This window comes from Periophthalmus magnuspinnatus, chromosome 2, assembly GCF_009829125.3.
Source record: "Periophthalmus magnuspinnatus isolate fPerMag1 chromosome 2, fPerMag1.2.pri, whole genome shotgun sequence".
Classification (NCBI taxonomy): domain Eukaryota; kingdom Metazoa; phylum Chordata; class Actinopteri; order Gobiiformes; family Gobiidae; genus Periophthalmus; species Periophthalmus magnuspinnatus.
In genome coordinates this window covers 19,452,871-19,479,172 of record NC_047127.1, presented here as the reverse complement: position 1 = coordinate 19,479,172, position 26,302 = coordinate 19,452,871, and the positions used below count along the sequence as shown (strand labels likewise).

At 42.0% G+C, this 26,302-nt stretch overlaps 1 protein-coding gene across 1 annotated transcript in view; it reads left to right on the top strand.

The window, feature by feature from the left end:
• The first annotated feature begins 302 nt into the window (after positions 1 to 302).
• The window catches only part of LOC117381480 (protein-tyrosine kinase 2-beta-like), a 47,552-nt gene continuing 21,552 nt past the window's right edge, over positions 303 to 26,302 (top strand). The window contains exons 1-16 of the mRNA XM_033978462.2: positions 303 to 466; positions 1,094 to 1,421; positions 3,149 to 3,327; positions 6,123 to 6,210; positions 6,862 to 6,941; positions 10,144 to 10,206; positions 10,848 to 10,902; positions 11,297 to 11,437; positions 20,937 to 21,008; positions 21,092 to 21,193; positions 21,565 to 21,676; positions 22,364 to 22,403; positions 22,891 to 22,922; positions 23,004 to 23,048; positions 23,126 to 23,223; positions 25,716 to 25,797. Of these exons, the coding sequence (XP_033834353.1) occupies positions 1,173 to 1,421; positions 3,149 to 3,327; positions 6,123 to 6,210; positions 6,862 to 6,941; positions 10,144 to 10,206; positions 10,848 to 10,902; positions 11,297 to 11,437; positions 20,937 to 21,008; positions 21,092 to 21,193; positions 21,565 to 21,676; positions 22,364 to 22,403; positions 22,891 to 22,922; positions 23,004 to 23,048; positions 23,126 to 23,223; positions 25,716 to 25,797 (1,438 nt within the window). The 5' untranslated portion in view covers positions 303 to 466; positions 1,094 to 1,172. The remainder of the gene's footprint in view (positions 467 to 1,093; positions 1,422 to 3,148; positions 3,328 to 6,122; positions 6,211 to 6,861; positions 6,942 to 10,143; positions 10,207 to 10,847; positions 10,903 to 11,296; positions 11,438 to 20,936; positions 21,009 to 21,091; positions 21,194 to 21,564; positions 21,677 to 22,363; positions 22,404 to 22,890; positions 22,923 to 23,003; positions 23,049 to 23,125; positions 23,224 to 25,715; positions 25,798 to 26,302) is intronic.

Here is a 26,302-nt window from a genome sequence, read left to right as displayed (position 1 = left end):
ACAGCTCAACATCATTATAAACATTATAAACAGGAAAGGTTTATTTCTGTCATGTGAATGAGATTTTTTTGGTATCAATACCTCAAATAAATATCTCGCGTCTATTTTTGAAAATCCCATCACTTCTTCTTCTCATCTTTATGCAAAAATGTGTTTTTTGTTTTTCTAGAGGAAGTGTGGGCAGTGCCATTGTCACCATAGTGGGTGCTTCTGTCTGTGGCTTTAGACTCTTCCATTTATGTAACGACAGGGGTGTTACGTCTTTTCAGTTAGTATGACTTCCTTTTTTACATTTTGAGAATGCACTATTTCCTCTTTTGGCAGCCGAAGTGTAGTTTAGAACTGTAGAAACATTTAGCAACAACAAGATCACTGACAACGTTTTATTTTAATATATTTAATAGGACGATTTTTACGCAGGAATATTTTCTTTTTCTAAGTTTTGCGTTTCAGCTTGTGCAAACTGGTGAGTACATACATTCAGGTTCACAATACTTGAAAATCTTTCACGGTTAGTGGAGCGTGTTTGAAGGAAAGAAGGGCTTACCTTAGAAAATATTGAAATAGGATTCATAATTTGAAGAAGCCAAGATTTATATCATTTCAAAAAATGTTCTAATCTCTATTAATAAACACATAAATTGGTATTAGATGGTTCTGCATTTTAAACCAGATTAAAATAAACCAGATCGAACTAAAGTAGACTGAACTAAACCAGACTGAACTAAACCAGATCGAACTAAACCAGACTGAACTAAACCAGATCGAACTAAACCAGACTGAACTAAACCAGACTGAGCTAAACAACATCGTCTTTGGAAAGAAGTAAATTAGAACTATACTCTACTCCAAATCTAAATGTTTCAAAATGCACCTTTACCTGTAACTATTCAAATATAAACTGTTTTAGGTGTTTTTTTGTGTGGACATTTTAGGCACCATTTTCTACACTAATTAGCATTTACATTAAAGTGGAGTTATTGGGGACTTTTCAGAGCTTTGACCATGTTATAGTTGTTCCCCTTCACCATTTACCTGAAGTTGTATTTGGATTGACTCATGTCTGAGTAATCTTTAATCACTTATTTTCAAGATGCCATTTTGTGAAACAAAACCTTGGTTCTTATCTTCAAGAAAACTGCACCTAAACCCATAATGACATCTTATAATAAATGAACCAATCAAAAATCATGTCTGGAGTCAGCGCCACACTAACATGGAGAAGCATGTCCCCCACCTCCAACCAATCAGAGAGCTCCGTCCTGTCTCCCATGGCAACCACCTCCAGCCACTCAGAGCCCTCTGTCCAGTCTCCCACAGCGACCATGGTGAAGATCATCAAAGTGTGTTTCCTCAGCAATAGCCCAAACCTGGGGAAAAACTTTAAACTGGTGCGATGTGAAGACGGATGGACCATCAAGGTAGAAAACTACTATTCACTACAACTCCTACTACTGCTATACTACTAATGGTGCTACTACTGTTAGTACTCCTACTGATTCTACTATTACTACTACTACTGCTTCTGCTGCTGCTGTTTCTACTGTTTCTACTCCTACTATCATTACTGCTGTTACTACCAATAACTGCTATTGCTACTACTACTGCTACTACTCCTACTATCATTACTACTACTACTAGAATGTAAATTCTTTTGGTTTGGTCGTGGTTGAGTTCTGCTGTGGACATTAGTTCCTGTTTTGTCACAGTTTTGATGTTTGTCAAAGTAAAAGTGTGAAAACAAAATGAAAAATGAGACATTCTGACCAGAGACCTCAGACTGGACGTGATGTGCAGTTTGCCTTGTGGAGCCTTAGGATGAGACAAATTAAGCAGTCATGTAAAAGTATCATGTAGGACTGTAGGACTTTAATTGTGTAGTTGATTAATCAGTCGATGGTGTCTTAATCGACCAAGGATTTCAATGGGACAACAGCAGAAAGGGGAAGTGAGTCAATTAGCTGAAGGTTTGTTGGTATTTCTCTATAAAAGTCAAATTAAACTCATGATTCACAAGTTGAATCTGTCTTTATATAAACCCATTGTTTCCTAGTTCTTTTTTTTTCTAGATAAATAGTAGTTTTTGCATGAGCTCCCCCTGCAGGTGTAGTCTTGTGACTGCAGTTTAGACACACAGACATACAGAATAGCTTTGAGTGCTTTTGCCACGCCCCCTTTTTAGACGCCAGGACTTTAGTCTTAGTCTTTAGTTGACCAAAGATTTTTGACACTAGATAAATATATTTACCAGTAGTGAACAGCTTATTAGTAATTCTGTTTCTTTTCTATATGTAAAAATGTAAACAAGTTACAGTTCATGTTTGCATTAAAGACAAATAAATATAACTATGGGTAATATTGAACAATTTGTAGCCTACTACTACTACTACTACTACTACTACTACTACTACTACTAGGGCCAGCCCAGTCTATAAGCAGACTAAACAGCTGCTTAGGGCCCCGAGGCCAGGAGAGGACCCCCAAGAGCCCATGCATTTATATTGAAAATATTATAATATATCAAGTTTTATTGGACTCAAGGCTGGTGTGTTTACAGCAGCCTAAATATCCCTCTAAAACAATTACATTTGTTTTATATCTAAGTAGCAAAATATCTGCTGCTGCTACATTTGTTTTTGAGCCGAGCAGAGGTGAGGGCAGCTATGTGTTTACACCGGTGCAAGGACCCGACATAATGTAAATGTAATCCCACTGCTGGAGAAGATTTTGAACAGCGGTCAGACTCTACCATCATCAATGCAAGATCTTCTTGAAAAATTAACAACACTGGATGGAAATAAATCTTGTGACATTGCAGAAACTTATCGAAACAATGCCACAGTGAATGTGTGCCGTAATCGAAGCTAAAGGTGCTCCAACCAAATATTAGGTTGGAGCACCAAACATTTTTGGTGGCGACTTTTTTTGGCCAGGCAGTGTACAACTGGTCAAGGTGATGAGACCAGAGTCATAATATTGTCAAATGTGAATCACAAATAGCTGAGCCAGGTACATTTGCTGCCGGGGGCCCCAGAGACAAATTTAGCTTAGGGTCCCCTAAAAGCTAGGGCCGGCCATTCATCAGTCAAATTCCTGAGCGTGAGCCCGTCACCTTGTTATATCTGGCTGACTTTCTGTTTCATTGCAGTCCGTTCTGAAGGTGGTTCTGTCCAGCGGCTGTGTGGGCCCTCAGATCCAAAATGGCGACTGCTTTGGGCTCCTCCTTAAACATCTGAAATCGTCCGAGCTGCACTGGCTCCACCCCGACATGAGCATCTCAGAGCTGACGCAGCGGTACGAGCAGCACCACCTGGAGGCCGAGTGGAGGTACTGAGCTTAGAAATGAAATCAGAATTATTCAAATATGACCTTTACTTTTACCTCTGACAGTGACAGTGGTTCAGTGGTCCCCCAACCTGAAGGTTGGAGGATCGATTCCCACTCTGACCAAGTTCTGTCTCCCACATTGCCTAGTATGAAAGTGGAGTGTGCGTGAATGATTGGTGGTGGTCGGAGGAGCAGATTGGCATCCTAGCTTCCGTCAGTCTGCCCCAGGGCAGCTGTGGCTACAATAGTAGCTTAGCCATCACTAAGTGCGGAAATTAATGAATAATGACTATAGTGTAGAGCTTTGAGAGGCTTTGACAAGCCTGTAAAGAGCATTACAAGGGTAAGCCATTATTATTCATTCATCAAACACAGACTTTTTTTTTGTGCACCTTACTTGACACCATCATGCTGCTACAAGAACTGTCTCATGTTGTACTGAAGCCACACTGGGTCAATGTTTACACTTGGGTTTAAGGGGTATTTATTATTTATGGGTTTGCACTTTAAGGGATGTTCCAAACGCAATTTTGTTGTTCTTCTGTGACAATGACTACAAATAAATTGAATTGAATTGAGACATCTGTCAAAAGTGTGTGTTTAATTACCCTATTTTCTGATCTCCATTCTAATGTTGTTTCCTCATCACAAACAAGCCTGAAGTTGTGTTCCCTTTCATTCACATTCATATTCAGGCTGAGCTCTTTTCTCAAACAGAAAACACTCTGTTTTCTATTTGAGAAAAAACCTGAAATCAGCTGACCTGACACGTCACAGCAGACGTCTTAAGCATGGGGACACATCTGTCACAGCAGGATTTGAGTCCCTGGCGGCGTAGTGTGTTACTGGTGGTAGATTTTGTTACTCTGGTCCCAGTTCTCTGCAGGTCATTCACTAGGTCCCCCCGTGTAGTTCTGGGATTTTTGCTCACCGTTCTTGTGATCATTCTGACCCCATGGGGTGAGATCTTGCATGGAGCCACAGATCAAGGGAGATTATCAGTGGTCTTGTATGTCTTCCATTTTCTAATAATTGCTCCCACAGTTGATTTCTTCACACAAGCTGCACCTATTGCAGATTCAGTTTTTCCAGCCTGGTGCAGGTCTACAGTTTTGTTTGTGGTTCCTTTGCTCTTTGGTCTTGGCCATAGTGGAGTTTGGAGTCTGACTGTTTGAGACAGGTGTCTTTTATACTGATAATAAGTTCAAACAGGTGCCATTAATACAGATAACAAGTGGAGAACAGAGGAGCCTCTTAAAGAAGAAGTTACAGGTCTGTGAGAGCCAGGAATCTTGCTTGTTTGTAGGTGACCAAATACTTATTTTACCAAGGAACTTACTAATTATTCATTAAAAATCCTACAATGTGATTTCCTGCATTCTTTCCCCCCATTTTGTCTCTCATAGTTGAAATGTATCTATGATGAAAATTACAGGCCTCCATCATGTTTTTAAGTGGGAGAACCTGCATAATTGGTGGCTGACTAAATACTTTATGTATGTTTTATTCACTGTATGTAGACAGATAAAAAAAAGTTACTCAAACATGTGTGAATGAAGCAAAACTCAACTCCAGGTTTGTTTTTAAGGAGGGAACAGCTTTAGAACATTGTTTAAAGATCAGTCAATTTTGCATAACATAGAACCTTTAACTGCAAATTGTAACAAATACATAAATGATGTAGTAATCTAGCATAACATAGGATTACCTGTGTGTATATCTCGCTAACTGCCACTACCTTAGCCAAGCATAGCTTTTTACCTCAACCTGCCTCATACACTGTCTGTCACAGTTTTAACTATAGATTCATGCTGAGTACTTTATTGGCTGTATACAACTGCAATCTCTTTTTCACACAATATGTATTGTCACTGAAAAAAACAGGAATTTGTGACATGTTCATTGTTTTGAATCAGCTGATGGACTCGGGAGTGACATCACACATAACATCTCTAATGTGTTCCTCAAACATGACAACACACTCTTGAGTCAGACTATTTGATGTCTTAGTAAATAAATGATCATTTGTTGGACAGTCTTTTGCACAGGCTGACATAGACTGTGGTACTACACTCTGTATTGATACAGACATTTTTATATTCAACATAAGTGTTAAGCCATAATGAAAAAGTATTACATTTGTGACTTCTCAGGCTTCTGTTCCAACAACCGTAAAATACACTGCCTGGCCAAAGTCGCCACCTGGATTTAACTAAGCAAATAGGTACGAGCCTCCTCCTGTTGGTCCGGTCTAGGTTCAGCAACAGTCTGTGCTCAAAGAATGAGGTCAGCTGACACCTGAATATACTGAATGACCAGGTTATTCCCTCAGTGGATTTTTTTCTTCCCTGATGCCAGGGGTATATTCCAAGATGACAATGCCAGGATTCATCGGGCTCAAATTGTGAAAGAGTGGTTCAGGGAAAATGAGACATCATTTTCACACATGGATTGTCCACCACAGAGTCCAGACCTTTACCCCAGTGAGAATCTTTGGGATGTGCTGGAGAAGAGTTTGTGCAGCGTCAGACTCGACCATCATCAATACAACATCTTGGTGAAAAATTAATGCAACACTGGATGGAAATAAATCTTGTGACATTGCAGAAGCAAAATCGAAACAATGGCACAGTGAATGCGTGTCGTAATCAAAGCTAAAGGTGCTCCAACCAAATATTAGAGCGTGACCTTTTTTTTTTTGGTGGTGACTTTTTGGCCAGGCAGTGTACATGATAGTATACATTCATTTTATTTTATTTTTAAATGTATTTATTCATTTATCTGTTCTTGTGCAGGTATGACTTGAGAATCAGATACATCCCCAAAGATTTCATGGATAAATTCAAAGATGACCCAACGACAATGCTCTACTTTTACCAACAGGTAAAAGTCACTGTTATTACTGTGTCAGCACTTGTTGAATTCAGCTGGTCTTGTATGTGATGAGCAGTCGAATTGCCAGTTAACATTTAGCTATTTGAAGTGAATGGACTTAAGTTAACCAATTTAAATCATTTTGAATTAATCTCTCTTTATATTTGAAAAAGTCTAGACTCATAGCTCTCTGTATTTTTTATACAGCTTGATGTCAGTCTGGTCATCACTCCTTCCGTCATCTCGAGTTCAATCAAACATGATCATCCAATCAGATTAATATTGCTCATGGACACATGTGAAACGAGGGAGGCCATTGGCCACGCATCATTTACAAACAAAATGCCATTTCTCTCCCCTCAGAGTAATAGAGTTTAGTGCTTCAGTCATTGATTCTGCAGAAACACAGCATATTTTTCATTCAGCTGTGATTTACTCATAAGTAGCCATATTTGTTTTGATACTGACGGACTATGTGTGTCCCTGATTGGCTAATCCACCCGTCAATCATGCCCATCTGAATTTTGGGAGATTCAGTCACCAGACTCACATCTTTACAAAGTATATGAGAAGCGTGTGTTCTGGCCATGTAATAATCCCATTTCCTATAACGGCCTAGGAGCGTTGTGTCAGTTTATTTAAATGTCGTGTTGTGTGCAGGTGAGGAGTGACTACATGGTAAACTATGCCTCTAAAGTGAGTGATGGCATGGCTCTTCAACTCGGCTGCCTGGAGATACGGTAAACACAACATTTAAGAACTCACTTAGCCTGGATTTAGACATGGTTTAGTCCCAGTTAAGAACTCACTTAGCCTGGATTTAGACATGGTTTAGTCCCAGTTAAGAACTCACTTAGCCTGGATTTAGACATGGTTTAGTCCCAGTTAAGAACTCACTTAGCCTGGATTTAGACATGTGTAGCATGTAGTGCATGTGGCTTTGGGACTGGATGAGACTGAGCGAACTGAGAAACAGACCGGGAAGCAGTGAAAGCGGCCAGCTGCCGTTGTAGTTCTGCCACTTGGTTTGAGAGGGAGGAAATGGCAGCACCCACTCCATCTTCTACTGCGAACTGAGCTTGAGCAACAACTCTCTGCTTAGATGTTCCCAGATGTTGCTTCGTCCGTTGAACCTTGTTTGCGTCACGGTCTTCTTCAGTTCTCAACAGCATTAACAGTTCCGAAAATGGAGGTGGGGTTGTCTTCCTCTGCTTCAGCTGGAGCTCAGAGATGAGGCTGTCATCCCAGCATCCCCTGCAAAACTGACTGAGCAGGTGCCTGTTGAACTCACTCTGCTTCACTCCTCCCCACTTGACGGCTAGACTCGGGGCTACTTGCAGTCGGTGTAGATATGCAGATGGTTTTTCCCCAGAGTCTTGTAGAGTGCTCATGAATTTAACAGAGTTCTTCTCCATCTTGTACTGTCCCATACGCCGAGTCAAGATGTTGAATGTAGGTTTCTGCCGGCAAGTCTGTGCTGAGATGTTTCACTACATCTGCAGCAGGTGGCAGAAGACTGTCGAGAATGTACCTGGATTGCTGGGTGTCCGAAATGGCAGAGTCTTTCAGAATGAGGTCCACCCCTGAACGCCATGTGTCATAGTCCATCTCATGCTGTGGGCGGGGGACTCTTCCGGAGAATGTGCGTAACCTGTGTGAGCGCATGGAAATGTTGTCACTTTTCACAATATGTTCGACTACATATGTCTGCACTTCTGGTGGATTGAAGTCAGCAGATATGTTATTTGGATATCCTTCTCTCATTCCAGCAGCAGGTCCTGTGGATGGCAGGGGGGGAAGAAGCAGCAGGCTTGTTATATGTTGATAAAACTGGATCGGCCTCCATTTTGGGTTGTGTATCTGGAGCGGCAGCCATTTTGTGATGTGCAGGTGCAGTGACGGGGTTTTCCTTGGTGCCTTCTGATGAAACAGGGCACAGTTCAGTTACAGCTTCATTTATTTGAGTCATCAGCTCCTGTAATACTTCCGCAAAATCTTGACCAGATATCTTAGCCATTTGTTTTAAGTCAGCAAGGTAAGTCTTAGTCTTTGTGGAACCTACACTGGCAGCATGAAGTTTTGACAGGTTTTTAACACAGTATTCATTATGTGCAGGTTTATATTTGTACGGCAGTAATGGATTTAAGAAATTGAAAGCTGAACATGCTTTAAACTCGACAACCAACATTTCATGAAATTCAGAGTCAGGGGAGTTTATCATAACTGAACGCTCTATAGCACTGTATTGGAGCAGAAAATCTTCTACTTCATCAACTTCACATTTAGAACTGGCACTCACAATAACCACGTTTTGTATGTTAATACCGAGGGACTCAAAAATGTCCATGTTGAAAAGGGTTGGTGAGACTGCAAAACAAAACAAGTATTATTAACTGCTATACCACCTCTTGGCTAGCTCGCCACATTTTCTGTAGCACGCATGTAGCACATGTGGCTCAGAAAGGGGGTGAATTGATATTTTGGACTTGGATATTGAGTTGGGCTAAATCAGAAGAATTAAGTATCGGCTCACTGGGAGTTGGGAGAGCAGTGTAATAAACCAGACTGAAACAGATGTACTTTTGGTGGCTGGTGCCATGTATTGCAAGAAAAAACATAACACAATATTTACAAAATCTGCAGAATTTCAGTATCAGTCTCAGTATTTTACCTTTAGGTACCTTTACCTAAATAGGAAAAAGAGGCTACAATTTGCACGAGCTCACCAAAATTGGACAGTTGAAGACTGGAAAAATGTTGCCTGGTCTGATGAGTCTCGATTTCTGTTGAGACATTCAAATGGTAGAGTCAGAATTTGGCGTAAACAGAATGAGAACATGGATCCATCATGCCTTGTTACCACTGTGCAGGTGGTGGTGGTGTAATGGTGTGTGGGATGTTTTCTTGGCACACTTTAGGTCCCTTAGTGCCAATTAGGCATCGTTTAAATGCCACGGGCTACCTGAACATTGTTTCTGACCATGTCCATCCCTTCATGACCACCATGTACCATCCTCCTCCTCTACTTCCAGCAGGATAATGCACCATGTCATAAAACTCGAATCATTTCAAATTGGTTTCTTGAACATGACAATGAGTTCACTGAACTACAATGGCCCCACAGTCACCAGATCTCAACCCGATAGAGCATCTTTGGGATGTGGTGGAACGGGAGCTTCGTGCCCTGGATGTGCATCCCACAAATCTCCATCAACTGCAAGATGCTCCTCAATATGGGCCAACTTTTCTAAAGAATGAATCAGCACCTTGTTGAATCAATGCCACCTAGAATTAAGGCAGTTCTGAAGGCGAAAGGGGGTCAAACACTGTATTAGTCTGGTGTTCCTAATAATCCTTCAGGTGAGTGTATAACTCCATCTGCAATCCCAAATCAAACATGGAAAACAATAGGGATAGCCAGTGTGCTAATAGCCAGTATGCTAATAGGTGTGAGAGCACCCATTGGGGCCTGAATGATTATGCTAAATATGTCTGAGACACAGTTCACATTTAGTGTAGTTTAATAGTCCTAGTCAACAAACAGATATAAGGCAGTGTCCAGCAGTAATCTGACCAGAACTGAAGAAGCGGCTTGGATGAGTAGCCAAACGTCTTCATTCTAAAACTCTTGTTTACAGAACTGACATTGTTTCTTTCTATGGATCATACCTGGACGACTGAGGGATTACACCGACACTTGAATATGAACTTTGTTTTAACACAATCTGACCATATAGATCTGAACTGATCTATGCTGTTAAACAAGTCCCTCTCAATCACATTACAGTCACAAGCTAGGTAGCATTAGCCAACAGTTTTTCAGTTAGTCAATCTAATTTTTTTTTGCTGAAAATAGACCGCTTAAACAAGAGCATAAACGCTCGTATTGTTTAGCTCTAAACTGTGTCTACATTAACTGCACCATCGTTCCATCTTTTGCAGGAGATTTTACAAAGACATGAATCCTAACGGCCTTGAGAAAAAATCTAACTTTGAGCTGTTGGAGTGAGTATTTTTTTTAAATTCATTTGGTTGTTGTTCACCAGTATTCTAATTAAAATCCTTTTGGGTACGTTTGTTCCATAGATATGTGGTTTACCGACAAATAAAAAGGAAAAAACAGATTTCGTTTTGAGTCTCAGATGAATACATTTGAAACCACTTTTTTTCTCACTGTCTGACATGAAATCAGACTAAACTTCCAGTTTTAGGTCAGTTAGGATTAACACAATTACACACAAGGTCTTTTACTTTTGTTCTTGGGTTGATCTGCACATTTCAGACAAAAGCACATTCATCTCTGGGACACAGAACCCGTCTCCTTCCTGACCCGTGTGATGGCTGGATATTCCCAAGGTGTTTATATTTGTGTATAATTGTTTGTACAGATGAACATCAACTTCTGACTGAAGAAAGTCATAACAATTGCTATTAAAAAAATCCAAATAGAAATCATTTTGATAATCCTAATTCTAAATCCAGGAAAAGTTTAGTCTGATGTTATGTCAGACAGTGAGAAAAAAAAGTGTGTGTTTCTTTTTATATAGTGTATGCATACCATTCATCTGTAATAACTGTTCGAATTAGCGTGTGTCTTGGTTGAAGTAGCCATTATTATATAAATAATTATCTTTTTCTCTTTTCAGAAAAGACGTGGGCTTGGACTTGTTCTTCCCCATTGAACTTATCAACAGCATGAAGGCACGAAACTCAAGTCCTGGTTTAATTCCACTTCAGTCTTGCTTCAGTCCTAGTTTAGCCCTAGTTTAGTCCTGGTTCAGTCCTGGTTTAGTCCTGGTTTGGTCCTGGTTCAGTCTTGGTTTAGTCCTGGTTTAGTCCTGGTTCAGTCCTGGTTTAGTCCTGGTTTAGTCCTGGTTCAGTCTTGGTTTAGTCCTGGTTCAGTCCTGGTTCAGTCCTGGTTCAGTCCTGGTTTAGTCCTGGTTCAGTCCTGGTTTAGTCCTGGTTTGGTCCTGGTTCAGTCTTGGTTTAGTCCTGGTTTAGTCCTGGTTCAGTCCTGGTTTAGTCCTGGTTTAGTCCTGGTTCAGTCTTGGTTTAATCCCACTTAAGTTGTGACTGTTGTTCTTGTGTTCCTCAGCTGAAGCAGCTTCGCAGATTGATCCTTCAGACTTTTCAGGGGTACTCGACTCTGGGGCAGGAGCAGTGCATGGCCAAGTTCTTCTCTACACTGTCCCAGTGTTACTGCTTCACTCAGGAGAGCTTTGCCTGCCAACTCGTGGTGAGACAAACTCCATTTCCACAGAAATTAACAGACTTCACTATCAAGTACAACGCCACCATGATAATTTCTATAGACAAAACTGGAAAAACAAAACCTGCTAAACTGGAATGTACCTGGAAAATGAAAGAGGAGAGTGAGAGAGGAGGAGGGGTGAGGTCTGGAAGACTAAAAGGGAGAGTGAGAGAGGAGGAGGGGCGAGGTCTGGAGGACTAAAGGGGAGAGTGAGAGAGGAGGAGGGGTGAGGTCTGGAGGACTAAAAGGGAGAGTGAGAGAGGAGGAGGGGTGAGGTCTGGAGGACTAAAGGGGAGAGTGAGAGAGGAGGAGGGGTGAGGTCTGGAGGACTAAAAGGGAGAGTGAGAGAGGAGGAGGGGCGAGGTCTGGAGGACTAAAGGGGAGAGTGAGAGAGGAGGAGGGGTGAGGTCTGGAGGACTAAAGGAGAGAGTCAGAGAGGAGGAGGGGCGAGGTCTGGAGGACTAAAAGGGAGAGTGAGAGAGGAGGAGGGGCGTGGTCTGGAGGACTAAAGGGGAGAGTGAGGGGGCAGGAGGGGCGAGGTCTGGAGGACTAAAGGGGAGAGTGAGAGAGGAGGAGGGGTGAGGTCTGGAGGACTAAAGGAGAGAGTCAGAGAGGAGGAGGGGCGAGGTCTGGTGGACTAAAGGGGAGAGTGAGAGAGGAGGAGGGGCGAGGTCTGGAGGACTAAAGGGGAGAGTGAGAGAGGAGGAGGGGTGAGGTCTGGAGGACTAAAGGGGAGAGTGAGAGAGGAGGAGGGGTGAGGTCTGGTGGACTAAAGGGGAGAGTGAGTGAGGAGGAGGGGTGAGGTCTGGTGGACTAAAGGGGAGAGTGAAGGGGAGGAGTGGTGGGGTCTGGAGGACTAAAGGGTAGAGTGACGGGGGCTGAGGGGCGGGATTTGGAGGTATAATGCATGTGTGATTGGTCTAACAGGTATACACACTTCAAACTCCGCCCCCTGCAGCCAGTTTTTTGTTTTTGCTTTTAATCAGAACCACCTGTCTGTAACCAGGAAAGCCCTGTGTGATGCCATGTAGTACTTGTTATTGCAGAGACCACCTGAGACAGCACACACTCAGTTTTTTCAACACAAAGATGCCAGTGTACCTAGTCGAATGTCAAAAAGTGTTAGGAACAGTAGATAATGCTATTGAAACACCATATACATAATTTAGTAGCAAAAAAAACAGTTTGAAATATGAACTGATACATACATAATAATACAAGAATCAGATTTTCAGATCTGTACATGCCTGTACAGATCTGAACAGCAGTTTGGAAGCAGAATCAAGAGAGTTTGTTGTTTGTAAAGGGAATGCTTTTTCAAAAGCTGCATTTCACTTTCCTCTTATGAGCGTTATGGTTAGCATTTCCTGTCTGTGGTGTTGCATTGACACTACGTCAGGGCAGCACCGCTTCACAGCTCTGTAAGTGTTCATGGTAATTACATCAGAAATTTTACATTACAAGTTTTCAGTTTACTGTTCAAGACATCATTGCTCCAATCCACCCCTGTTTTCAGCTCCCATTCTCCCACCCCCCACACCCATTGTGCCCTACGCGCTGTTGTGGAATTTCTAATAGTAAAAAATCTTAAAGATATAAAAATCAACAGAGAAGTTGTCTTGAATCAAAAGTCTGGTTTATTGAATCAATTGTGCACAATTGTCAAAGAGCTGTGTCCCTAGCAGTGTCGTCTCACCCTCCGCTGAGAAATAAAATACATACAGAGTATTTATACCATCAAAACAACCTTGCCAGTTTAGTCTAATCAAAGTGGCTGGAGGCCGCTAGACGCATAGAAAAGACATAACAACATAACATACATAACAACAGATGGTATTACAAAGGTTAGGTCAAAGAGATCCACAACAATACAAATTTTTATGCTATTATATCTATCTGCCACATACTTTGCGTATTGGTACCAGTAATTTAATAATTTCGCCCCTGAACAAGACTCTGGCTGCCAAAGTAGACGGCTTTGATAGCAGAGCTCTCCGCACCATCAAAAATAACTCGCTGGTGGCCCCAGCGAGTTTCCAACCAGGGGCTCAGAGCTTGCACGCTCCAGCCCAGAGCATCCTGCCTGGCTGCGCAACGCCGCACCCGCTGGTTTGGCCATGTCCTCCGCCTTCCTGCTGACCATCCCACGAGAGCCATCCTCCAGTTTGACCCAAAGGCGGCAGGCTGGAAACGACCACGAGGCAAGCCCCGCACCCGATGGCTTGACGTCATTGCGGGCGACCTCCAACAACTTGGAGTCACCATAGAGGACGCAGAGCAGCTGGCCCTAGACCGCCAGTGTTGGAAAAAACTGGTTCACCTGGTCGGCTCAACGCGTGGGGACGGGATGCCCCCCTCCCCTTTGCTGGAGCCTTAGATAGATAGATAGACCAGTAATTTAGAGAATACGGGGTAGAAGGATTGTACGACTTCATCAAAGCTTCTGACCAGGCAGTATCATCCCCTGGCAGATTGCGTTTATTGCGAGTAGATACAGAGTGGAAGAAACCTGGAGCATATATGAGCCATAGGATGAACATTGTCAACACCACAGAAAACACAAATGCGTACCCTGGTACTGTGAGGGGGCTTGCAGCAGTCCATTTAAAATGTTTCAAACATTTAACCCTCAAGACTCCCCCCCTTAAAGAGGGAGAAGCAACAGTAGGCTCAGGAGCCATGTAAAAGCAAAACAATACCCGTGGATGTACGATGGGAGATCAATGGGTCAGTTCCGGTTACCACAAGGCCTCAGCACACGGTCAGTAGGTTCAGGCGTGCGGAGCCATGTCTGTGCACCAGGAGGTCTCCCTCGTGGCTTGCGTACGCTGGGACCCCCCAAAGGGTCTGGTCTCAGTGGTGGGGGCAGCGTTTGAGTCTACCCCTTGTTGCTCGGGAGTGGTGGTGCAGCCCTCGCCAGGGTCACACGATGGTTCCTCGAGTGGAGGAGGGACAACCCGGCAGTGGGATGCGTGAATCCAGGTGCCTCGCTCTGCAACTTCCACTGCCATGTCGGTGATGAGGAGAACCACATAAGGTCCCACCCAGCGTTGCGAGTGCCAGTGTTTGCGTCTGGTTTCCTTGAGCAGAACAGAATCTCCCACTCGGATATTATGCAGTACAGCCTCAGCTGCCGTTGGCAGGGCAGCTTTAACCTGTACAGAAATAGAAGACAAGAGTGCATTAAGTTCTTTACAATATGCCAAAACATTGTCATCGCACAAGGAGCTGTGTGGAAGTTCCCTTGGAGGTGGGCCCAGACTAAGATTTGGGGTCTAGCAAACAGTATTTCAAATGGACTCATCTTACAGCGGGATCTTACCTTCATTCGCATATACATGAGAGCAAGAGGGAGAGCTTTGGCCCATGAAAGTCCTGTGTCTTCACAGATTTTGGCAAGTTTGCGTTTCAGAGTGCCATTTTCCCTTTCTACCATACCTGCAGATTCAGGGTGATAAGAAGTGTGTTTGCGGAGATCAATATCTAAAAATCGGCCCACCTCCTCAACTATCCTGGCCACAAAATGCGTCCCATTATCACTTGATATTTTTTCAGGAATGCCCCACTGTGGCACAATCTCAGTTATGAGTGCTTTAACCACGGCATGACTCAAAGCATGTTTACATGGGAACGCCTCGACATGTCGTGACCAGGCATCAACTAAAACCAAACAAAATCTTACTTTTGCATGGAGTTAGTTCAATGAAATCCATTTGAATGTGTCCAAACGGTCTGTTTGGGGGCGGGTGTGCCGCTTCTTGGATAGGTTTAGTCCTACCTGGATTGTGTGCCAAACAAATAGCACATGACTGACAAAACTTCTGCACAGAAGCCCTTTGTGAACCAATTTTGTGTGAGCAGATGAACCATTGCCCCTGAGGCGTGGTCACGACCATGAGAAAGTATTGCCATGTGCCTGAAGAAGTGTTTGGGTAGGCAAGGCTTGTTGTCAGGGCCAAGCCAGATGCCCTCTCGCTTCACAGCCCCATGTTTAGTCCACAGAACGATTTCAGAAGATGTTGTGAAGCTCTGCATAGCTGATAAGGATGAAGGAATGTCAACATTAGTGGTTGAAGAAGCAAGACACAGAGAGTGTGTTGTATCAGACTGATAGGGCGCAGCCTTCGCAGCTGCATCTGCTCGCCTGTTACCTAAAGAAATGTGGTCATTGGAGTTAGTGTGAGCGTGACATCTGCAAATAGCCACCTCCTAAGGCAACAGAATTGCCTCCAAGAGGTCAGCAACCTGCGAAGCATTCAAAATAGGTTTACCATCAGATTTCAAAAATTTGCGGTGTCTCCACAGACCCGCCCAATCATGACACACACCAAAAGCATAACGTGAGTCAGTATAGATTGTCACAGATTGTCCAGCTGCAAATTCACAAGCTTTAGTTAGTGCCACCAATTCTGCAGTCTGTGCAGAAAAGTGTGAGGGCAGGGGTCCTGAAACCACTGTGTCATGGTCAGAACAAACAGCAAATCCCACCCTATTTCTGCCGGTGTGTGTGTCATGGGATGCAGATCCATCTACATAGAAAATCAAATCAGGGTTAGTTAAAGGCACTTCCCGCAGATCAAAGCGAGAAGCACATACCAAATCTATCCTGACACACAGCAGTGTGGCTCGCCATCCCCTTCAATGGGCAGCAGGGTTGCGGGGTTCAGTTGAGTACACCTTTTAACTTTGACATTTGGCAATTCCAAGAGAATGGTATTGTACCTCAACCAGCGAGCAGTGGACAAGTGAGAAGTTTTCTGTTCAAGCAAGATCAGAGAAACAGCATGTGGTACTAACAGAGTTAGGTCAGAGTAGCCCACGAGGTCACGTGATGTCAAAACAGCCTTTTCAGCAGCGGCAACAGCACGTAAACACCGGGGTAGACCAGCAGCAACAGGGTCAAGCTTAGCAGAAAAGTAAGCAACAGGCCGTAGGGTACCCCCATGCATCTGAAGGAGGACAGAAACCATGCATCCATCACGTTTATCCACTGTCTGAGTGAAAGGTCGAGTTGGGTCGGGTAGACCCAGAGTCGGAGGTGTCTGTAAGGCTAATTTCAAGTCACAGAAAGATGTTCCTGATTCTGACGATGACTCGTTTGTTACACAGCTTATGCTCCAGATGAGCAGAATTCAACCTCAGTGAGTTCCATTTCATGTCCTGGGTGGTGGCTGATGGCGCGGACACGTCCAGCAATGGCTTGGGCATGGAGTGGGCTGCTGAGCCTTTTGATAAAAAAAATAATAAAAAAAATAATAAAAGAAGAAAAAACTTGAATGTTTTCCATGTGTGATATTTGAATAAAGATTTAAGTTGAGTTGATTAAAATAAATGTGATTTATTATAATTCAATTCAATTCATTTATTTTTGTAACGCCCAAAATCACAACAACAGTTGTCTCGAAGGGCGTATAATCAAAAGGGGTGTATTGTTATGGCTTTATTTAGCATCAAAATGTGTATTGTTATGGATCTCTTCGACCTAACCTTCGTAATACCATCTGTTGTTATGTATGTTATGTTGTTATGTCTTTTCTATGCGTCTAGCGGCCTCCAGCCACTTTGATTAGACTAAACTGGCAAGGTTGCTTTGGTGGTATAAATACTCTGTATGTATTTTATTTCTCAGTGGAGGGCGAGACGACACTGCTAGGGACACAGCTCTTTGACAATAGTGCACAATTGATTCAATAAACCAGACTTTTGATTCAAGACAACTTTGTCATTGTGGCATTGAAAGCGTCTTTGTCTCTTTTGGCCTCTTTGGCACGTAGCTTCTCTTGGTGGGTAAGGTAAGCGTGGCGTGCATGCTTACGCAGCTCATCCAAGTCTGGTTCCTCAAGTCCACCCACATAAGTTTTGTCCATCGCAGCAGCAACCTCTGGGGCTCAGGCTTCTCCGAATGGCATGGCAGATATGAATATTAAATGCACATTTTTGAACAGGGTCGATGTCAGAGAAGCCACTGTTAACAGTAAAAGTCTCAATCATGCGATGTATGAATTGGTCAGTGTCCTCATCTGGTTTCTGTTTGCACGCTGTCACAGCAAGCATGTTGATTTTGGCAGGGAAAGCAAACTCAATGGCCTTGCACAAGCCCTCCATGGCCTGGATGTACTCGTATTTGTCCAAGAAGCGCGGTTCAGTGGCATGAATGCCCGAGTCTGGGAAATGGTCTCTGATTTTAGCTATATTGCTTGCTTTCATCAGATTCGACAGTATTTTTCTGCATTCTCATCCAGATGGACGGAACTCCTGATAAAAGGCATGAAACTCAGTCGAAAATCTGGTTCCATTCATTACAGGGTCAGGCAAGGTACGTGCGTTATTTTCCACCTCGTCCGTGCCCCAAGGTCGATACACAAACACGGGACCATCCAGACCGACAGCCTCCACCATAGGAAATGAGCTGGATGTGGTGGTTGTTTTTGTGGTGCTGCGCAGAGCTATTGGTGTCGTCCTGGTCAGTCTAGGTTTAGCTTTAGGTGGTGGTGGTGGGGGTGGCGTGCCTTCGTCGTCCGACTCATCCTCTGATTTAGGCTGCTGGGCTCGGCTGACAGGTGGGCAAAGGTCGAGGTCAGGGTCAATGTGCACAGCAGAAAGGGTGCCCAAATCTAGATAGAGACGAGAACCAACAGCAGTAACTCGTTCTTTAACATTGTGTACTTGTGTGTGTGTGCTGGATCCAGTGTTGTTTGCAGGTGTATAGGTCTGGTTTATTGAATCAATTGTGCACTATTGTCAAAGAGCTGTGTCCCTAGAAGTGTCGTCTCACCCTCCGCTGAGAAAGAAAATACATACAGAGTATTTATACCAAAACAATTTTGCCAGTTTAGTCTAATCAAAGTGGCTGGAGGCCGCTAGACGCATAGAAAAGACATAACAACATAACATACATAACAACAGATGGTATTACGAAGGTTAGGTCGAAGAGATCCACAACAATACAAATTTTTATGCTAAATAAAGCCATAACAGCGCCCACTGTGACGTACACGCCCACTATGATTTAAAATTTGTAAATTATAACATAATGAACTTTAGAACAAAGACAAGTACAAAATGTTTCATTAAGATGAATAAGGATTAAAATAATAACCCTGTTATTATTAAAAAGGCTGGAATCACAATGGCACAAAATGGTGACATTTTTAGGTCTTTTATACCTTCATAACTCAAAGCTCTTTACATCAAAGAACCACTCACACATTCACACACATGTTCACACACACCAGTGTACCCAGACAGTGACCACTCAACCAATGCTGTGTACGCTGAGAGGAGGACTGAACTGTCAGATCAGTGGACAAACGCTCTACCAACTGAGCCACTGTCGCCTAGTATACAATATTATCACAACATGGTGACACATGTGATAGATATCAGAACAAAACCAGAAATAAACCAGGAATAAACCAGGACTAAACCAGGAACAAACCAGCAAGCTTATATATATAGCACAATTCGTACACAAGGTAATGCAAAGTTATTTAACAGATTTAAAAAGACATTAAAATCACAATACAACAAAACTCAAACTTTGATTTCCCCATCTTTAGTCCTTGTTTAGTCTTGGTTTAGTTCTGGTTTAGTCCTGGTTTAGTCCTGGTTTAGTCCTGGTTCAAACCTGGTTTAGTCCTGGTTCAAACCTGGTTTAGTTTTGGTTTAGCTCTCAGTGTGTCTGATGGTTCATATGGCATGTGGGAGATGTTCTTTGGTGCTGGTCCATGGAGAGACTTGTTCACAAGCAGAGCTGCTTCAAAGTTTATTGTCTGAGCCACAGGAGCCAGTGACCTGAGCACAGGACTTATGTGCTTGTACTTCCTGGTTCTAGTCAGGACCTGAGCAGCAGTGTTCTGGATGTACTGCAGTGTCTTAAGGCTTGTTTGGAGAGGCCAGTGAGCAGGACGTTACAGTAGTCTAACCTACTGGAGACAAATGCAGGATCCAAGGCTGGTTTTGACAGTTTACCTGTGTTTTTTGCAATGTTTTAGATGGTAAAAAGTTTCAGATGTTATTGATTTGATGTGGCTGTTAAAGTTCAAGTCTGAGCCCAATATTACCCCTAGATTTCTAGCCTGATTTTAAGGTTTTAGAGAGAGAGACTGGAGGTGACTGCTGACACTTTCTCTATTTTTCTGTGGATCAAAGACTTGTCTGAGTTTAGTTGGAGAAAGTTGTTTTTCCTCCACACACTGATCTGTTGATGCAGTGAGTGAATCCACTGGTCCATATTCACCTGCTGCAGTGAGACATAGATCTGAGTGTCATCTGCAGAGTTGTGGTAGGACACATTATTGCTGCACATTAACTGGCCTAACGGCAGCATGTAGAGATTGAACAACAGGGTCCCAGGATTGACCCCTGAGGTACCCCACACTTCAGAGACATTTCATCTGAGACACATTTTCCAATTTCAACAAAGTACTCCCTGCTTTCTAGACAGGACTTGAACCAGTTTAGTGCTGTACCAGAGATGACCTTCCTGTCCTCTAGTCTCTCTAAGAGAATCCCATGATCCACAGTGTCAAAGGTATATCTCAGCTCTAACAAGATCAAGACTGAGACTTTGCCTGCATTAGTGATCAGGCGGATGTCATTTGTCACCTCGATAAGAGCAGTCTCAGTGCTGTGGTGGGGTCTAAAGCCGAACTGGAAAATATCAAAAGAATTGTTCATTTGGAGAAAGTTAATAAGCAGTTGGTTAACAATTGTTTTTAAGGACTTTGCCCAAAAATGGCAGATTTGAGATTGGTCGGTAATTGTTCAGTATTGTGGCATCAAGACTTCTTCTTCAGGAGAGGCTTGATCACAGCAGTTTTCAAAGCTCTTGGGAATGTTCCAGATTGAAGTCAAATGTTAACTATGCAAACGAGTGGTGACAGCAAACTGCTGAGCACAGACTTTAGAAATTTAGTGGGTAACACATGGAGGCAGCATGTAGATGAACTCAGACTGGTGACAATCTCTTGGACAGTTTTGTCAGTTACAGGTGCAGAGTGAGTAGCACTAAGTGTCTAGGTGGGTGCAGGGGTGTTATTTGTGTTGTGGAATTTATGGCATTTTTAATGCTCTGAACTTTGTCATTAAATAACACTGCAAACTTATTACACTTAGATGTGAAAATTAGTTCTAACAGTGGCCATCACTATGGAGACTGTAAACTGTAGTGACTTTGATCACTGAAGTATCAAAATTTTTGCCATATATAACAAAATATTGTGCATAAAAACTGCTAACCCTGTACTTAGATCTGTACAAACATGTTCTGAAATGTCCTATGCGTCAGATGCCCTATCCCGTGGGGTCTTATTGTGCATACAAACTGCTAACCCTGTAGTTTCAAATGTGATTGTTGTATCGGTTTTCAGTTCAGATTTCAGTGTTTTTGTCAGTTCTTCTGGATGTATTTAAAATGTGAACTTTGAACAAAATCTTAAGATTCAAACATAAACATAATCACAATATAATTTTGTGTCTGTAGCACGGCTGGAATTTAACCATCGACTTGGTGATTGACTCAGACGGGATAAGTCAGCAGACAGAAAACTCTAAGGTACTTAAAAAAAAAAAAAAAAAAAAAAGGATGCTTTTTGAAACTGATTTTTAACCAAACTTAAAGATTTGTTTGTTCTGCAGCCAGTTTGTTTGGCCAGCGTCAGTGAAATCTGCAGCATCTTCTGCTCCTCTGAGAACGATGGACGAGCCTTACTCACTGTGAACATCCAAGGAGCCACACAGGTGAGACTAAACCAGGACTGACCCAGGATTGAGCCAGGACTAAACAAAGACTAAACCAGGACTAAACCAGGACTAAACCAGGACTGAGCCAGGACTAAACCAAGACTAAACCAGGGATGAACCAGGACAAAACCACCAGTAGTAGCAAATGTAGCGTAGTACTAGTAGTAGTAGTAGTAGTAGTAGTAGTAGTAGTAGTAGTAGTAGTAGTAGTAGCAGTAGCAGTAGCAGTAGTAGCACTTGTAGCAGAAGTAGTAGCAGTGGCAGTAGTAATAGTAGCAGTGGTACTAGTAGTAGCAGTAGAAGTAGCAGGAGCAGTAGTCATAGCAGTAGTAGTATTTGTTGATATCTCTTATGCTCATCTCTTCCAGCCCCTGACAGTGAGGACTTCTTCTATGTCTGCAGCAGAAAACATGGCCGACCTGATTGATGGATACTGTCGTCTCCATGGAGCAGAGAAATCACTCATCAATCGACCAAGAAGTACTCAACTATTTACCATATGAAAACAGTCTGCTCTCAAACAATCAACTTTTTGTTAGCTGTTAACATCCGAATTTAAAAAGATTGGCTATTCTGCAAAATTGACTTTTTGGAGCTTTCTACCAGGTTATGTTGTTGTTTCTTCATCAAAAACACGATTGAAGAGGCCTTAGATATCATCCATGCATAATTGAATAATCTAGCAATCTCTCCCAGGCCCTATTCAAACCCTCCTTATGACTAGCAGTACGAGGCTCCGCCCACATGCCTTTGTCACCCATGCTCCCACGTGACAACTCTCTATAGATATACAATAAACAGGATACAAAACTGTACACAGCAACTTGACAAACCTGATATGATGTGCAGTAGTTTTATTAGCAAAAAGCACAAAACAAAAAAACAACAAATAAATCAAATTTTCAAAAAAGTAAAAGTAAACATGGTAAATTAACTAATAAAAGTAAAATAGCCCTTCTTTAATACCGCATAGTAGTAAATACCACCTCTTTAATACCCCATAGAAGTAAAATACACCATCTTTAATAGAAAAGTTTAAAGACAAATCACATAGACAGTGCGCCTTTTGCTAATATTTAAATGAACACAGTGAAACTTGCTTATTTCAAATCCTAAAAGTTATAAATTGTCATATTTTATTTATATCTAACAATTATTTTATTTCAGCCAGGGACATGAAGATAAAATTACCTGAAATTCCCCAACGGTGAGTATTGGATTTACATCAATCTGTAAAGTCTCTGTATCAGATTTTTTGTCTTAAAAATGAAATATTTCAGGGTTTTGTTTTTTTTTTTAATGTTTTTAATGTGTTTTTTTAAGTCCAAAGTTCTTCCTCACTGACCTTATGCATTCTGAACATCGTAACTATTCCTAATGAGTTTATAATAGTCTTTCACAACTCTCACAGGCCAGAGCAGAGTTTTTCTGCCACAGTAATGCTAACAACAACTAGCATGCTAACCTTCCTAATTCTGGGACAATAAAACCTAGATAGAACACAGCAGACTTATTTTGACCTCACAATCTGCTTATACCACACATCTGCTCTGGGGCAAGACATGCTTTGCCCAAATCACTGGAAAAATCAGGTACAGAGCCTTTAAATGTATTTATTTATTTTATTTTTTTTTATTTATTTATTTATTTTTTTTGTCATTAATAATGTTGAACTTTTTTTTTTTGCTCTGTAGTTCTGCCACACTTGTGCACAAGAGCAGCTATGGTAAAACATATTTCTCCTTTATCTTTATCCTTTATCTGCTCAAAAGCTTTTATTTTGAAATCTTTGTTGAACTTCCTGCAGGTTCAGACATCTATGCAGAGATCACAGATGGTTGTGTGGACATGAGTAAGTCAGATACATTTAATATCATATTTTAATACTTTATTCACTGTTGTAGTTTCATTTAGTTTAAATTCTTTCAGAGAAAAGGGAAACCATTTCCAGAGACGACGTGGTTGTGGGTCGAATTCTCGGTGAAGGATTCTTTGGAGAAGTCCATGAAGGACTTTACAAAAGTCCAGTGAGTAAACACATTTTTGAACTGGAAAAGTGTAATACATCCTCTTTAATACCCCATAGAAGTAAATACCCTCTTTAATACCCTATAGAAGTAAAATACCCCTTCTTTAAGAGTGGGCTCTACTGAGAATTCCACCACTTTCAAACCAGGTCTAAACCAGCATTTTAATCAGAACAAATCAAGGACATGTTTTCAGGAGAAAGGATCCGAGAGATATAATAAAAGCCAAAAGTAAAATCTGTAACTGGACAAAAAGTTGTAGGAGTGAAAACATTTGGCTGCTCATCCAAGGTGTTTCTTCAGTTCTGGACAGATTACTGACCAGAACTGTAATCTGCACTGGCCTCATTTTATTCTCCTTGGCCTCTTCCCATGTGAACTTGATGTTTGGATCCACAACATTAATATGTGCAGTAAAGGGTTCCAGATCTTGAGTTCTGATTTTAGTCCAGTGTCATCAATACCAATGTGTGGGAGGAGTGCCTGAAAATGAGGCCAGATTGTGCAGTACCTACAGGAGAGGACCGGTGTCTCCCGGTAGAAGTCTTCAGGAAACCCCCACACACTGACCAATACCTGCTCTTTGATTCACACCATCCACTTCAGCACAAACTCAGAGTGATCCATACTCTACAACACAGAGCTCAAGTGGTGCCGACAAACACAGAGGGAAAAGTGAAGGAGGAACAACACGTGGAGAAAGCCCTCTCTGCTTGTGGATATCCAAATGGGCCTTCAGTAGATCTAAGAGCTAAAAAATAGGACAAGGAATCTGAACCTGGAAGGCAATGTGTAACTCAGGGCTGTTCATCACATCGATCGCGATCTACCAGTCAATCGCAAAGGCATTTTGGGTAGATCATCCATCCAGTCACATGACTAATATACAGGACAACCAGTCAGATTCCACCTGACCCTAGGTCACATCATGGGCGCTGCACACGCATAAACAAGCGCGAGTTAGCTTAACCCTATAGCGTCAGATCCTATCATTGCTGATAGAGCGTGGTTGCGGACTTTCCAGCAGCAACTCCGCAACTAGTCGTGCTCTCATGTAAATTCAAATGGCGTCTCAAAGCGGAGACATGGGGCTGTCTAAATATTTTACCATCATTACAGTAATCTGCCTTTGTTGTCCCTCGAAGGTGCTGTGGGGATTTTCACTAATTTATTCGATGCGTAAAAGAAAAACTATGGATGGATGTGTAAAATAGAAGTCGTCGTGTGAAAAAATGCAGTAAATTCTGATACTTCGTTTAACATGATTTTTTTTGGCTATAAAAAAAGACAAAACCGTAATCAACATGATTAGCTCTGTTATCGCTTTCAAACGAAAAATGCAATTTTACTCCTGTCTGTCAGAAGCTACTGCCCGAACTATGCATCCCTCACTGATTCCATTCAGTGTCGTCAGAGCAGTAATCATCATTCAACTAATTATGAACATGTAGGAAGTTTAGTTGTGTTGTGCAGTATTATCTCATGGCGTTGTGCAAAGTACATGAAAATGCACTGTACATGTAAGAATTCATAATATATTTACAAATAAATATATGTGTAAAATTTTTGTATTAGGTGGTAGATCTTACAGACACGATCATTTTAAAAGTAGCTCACATACTGAAAAAGTCTGAGCACCCCTGGTATAACTACTCGTTACACAGCAGGTGTGTCTGAAAAACTTCAGAGAATTTTCAGGCAGGACAAGATTCGAGTTTATTTCAAACCTACAAACACACGCCGCAAACAAAGTAAGGTGGTCTACTCCATTCAGTGTAGTGAAGAGTGCAGTGAGCGTTACACTAGAGAAACTAAACAGCCACTGCATTAGAGAATGTACCAACACTGTCGAGAGACCAGCTCAGGACCCCAGTCTGCTGTACATCTACATCTCAAAGACACTAACCACTCCTTTGAAGATAGTGAGGTTCAGATCTGAGCCAGAGAAAAGAGATGGTTTGAGAGGAGAGTTAAAGAAGCTATTCTTGTTAACAAAGACAATCCTTCCTTAAACAGGAATGGGGGCCTTGGACATTATCTATCCTCCATCTTTAACTCCATCTTCACACCCAAAGAAAACAAAGAGAACAATAGAGCTAGCCTGGATGCTAATAGGTGTGGAAAAACAACCATTAAGGGATGTATAAATATGTTAAGTATGACCCAGGCACACTTCACACTTAGTGTAGCTCAACAGACCTAATCTACAAACAGAAACTTAGCTCCTCTCTTCAGACAGATATAAGGCAGTGTCCAGCAGTAATCTGACCACAACTGAAGTGGCTTGATTGAGCAGCCAAACGTCTTCACTCCTACAACTTCTTTTTCCAGTTGACAGATTTAACTTTTGGTTTTTACTCTGGATCAGCTCTGGACAACTGAAGGGTCACACAGACATCCCAGTGATGTGTATGTTTCAGACGGGACAAAAGATCTGAGTGATGTGTATGTTTCAGACGGGACAAAAGATCTGAGTGATGTGTATGTTTCAGACAGGAGAAAAGATCCGAGTGGCTGTAAAAACCTGTAAAGATTTTTCACCTGATGTCAAGGAGAAGTTTCTCAGTGAAGCAGGTATGTTTTTCTATTGTTCCCCACAATGAATTACAAAAAACAAACAAACAAACAAACAAAAAAATAATAATAATAAAGATCATATCTAAAAAATTTGTTTTAACTTTTTTTTATTTTGATGGGTTTATATAAAATTAAAGGAGCACTATGTAATGTTTTTCTGCTTGTCTTCATAGAAATGTATACATTGCTTGGAATGTTCCAGAGTATGGTATTAAACATCTATCTTGCATTTGTTCAATTGCAGCTGTTTTTATTCCACAAAATAACATGAAAAGCATGCATTCTTACAGTGAGCAGGCTCTCCTATCTACAGATCAGACCTGTAACTTGGCCTAGTGGCACCACCTGCTTTTCACCAATGGTCATGGAAATGGATCTTGTATACTTTGGAACATTTCAGGCAACGTAACATCTGTATGTGGCGGCTCTCCTCCAAATCTTATAGGGCAGGAGTGGGCAAACTTTTTGACACACTGTCCACACGGGGTTCTAAAATTTGACA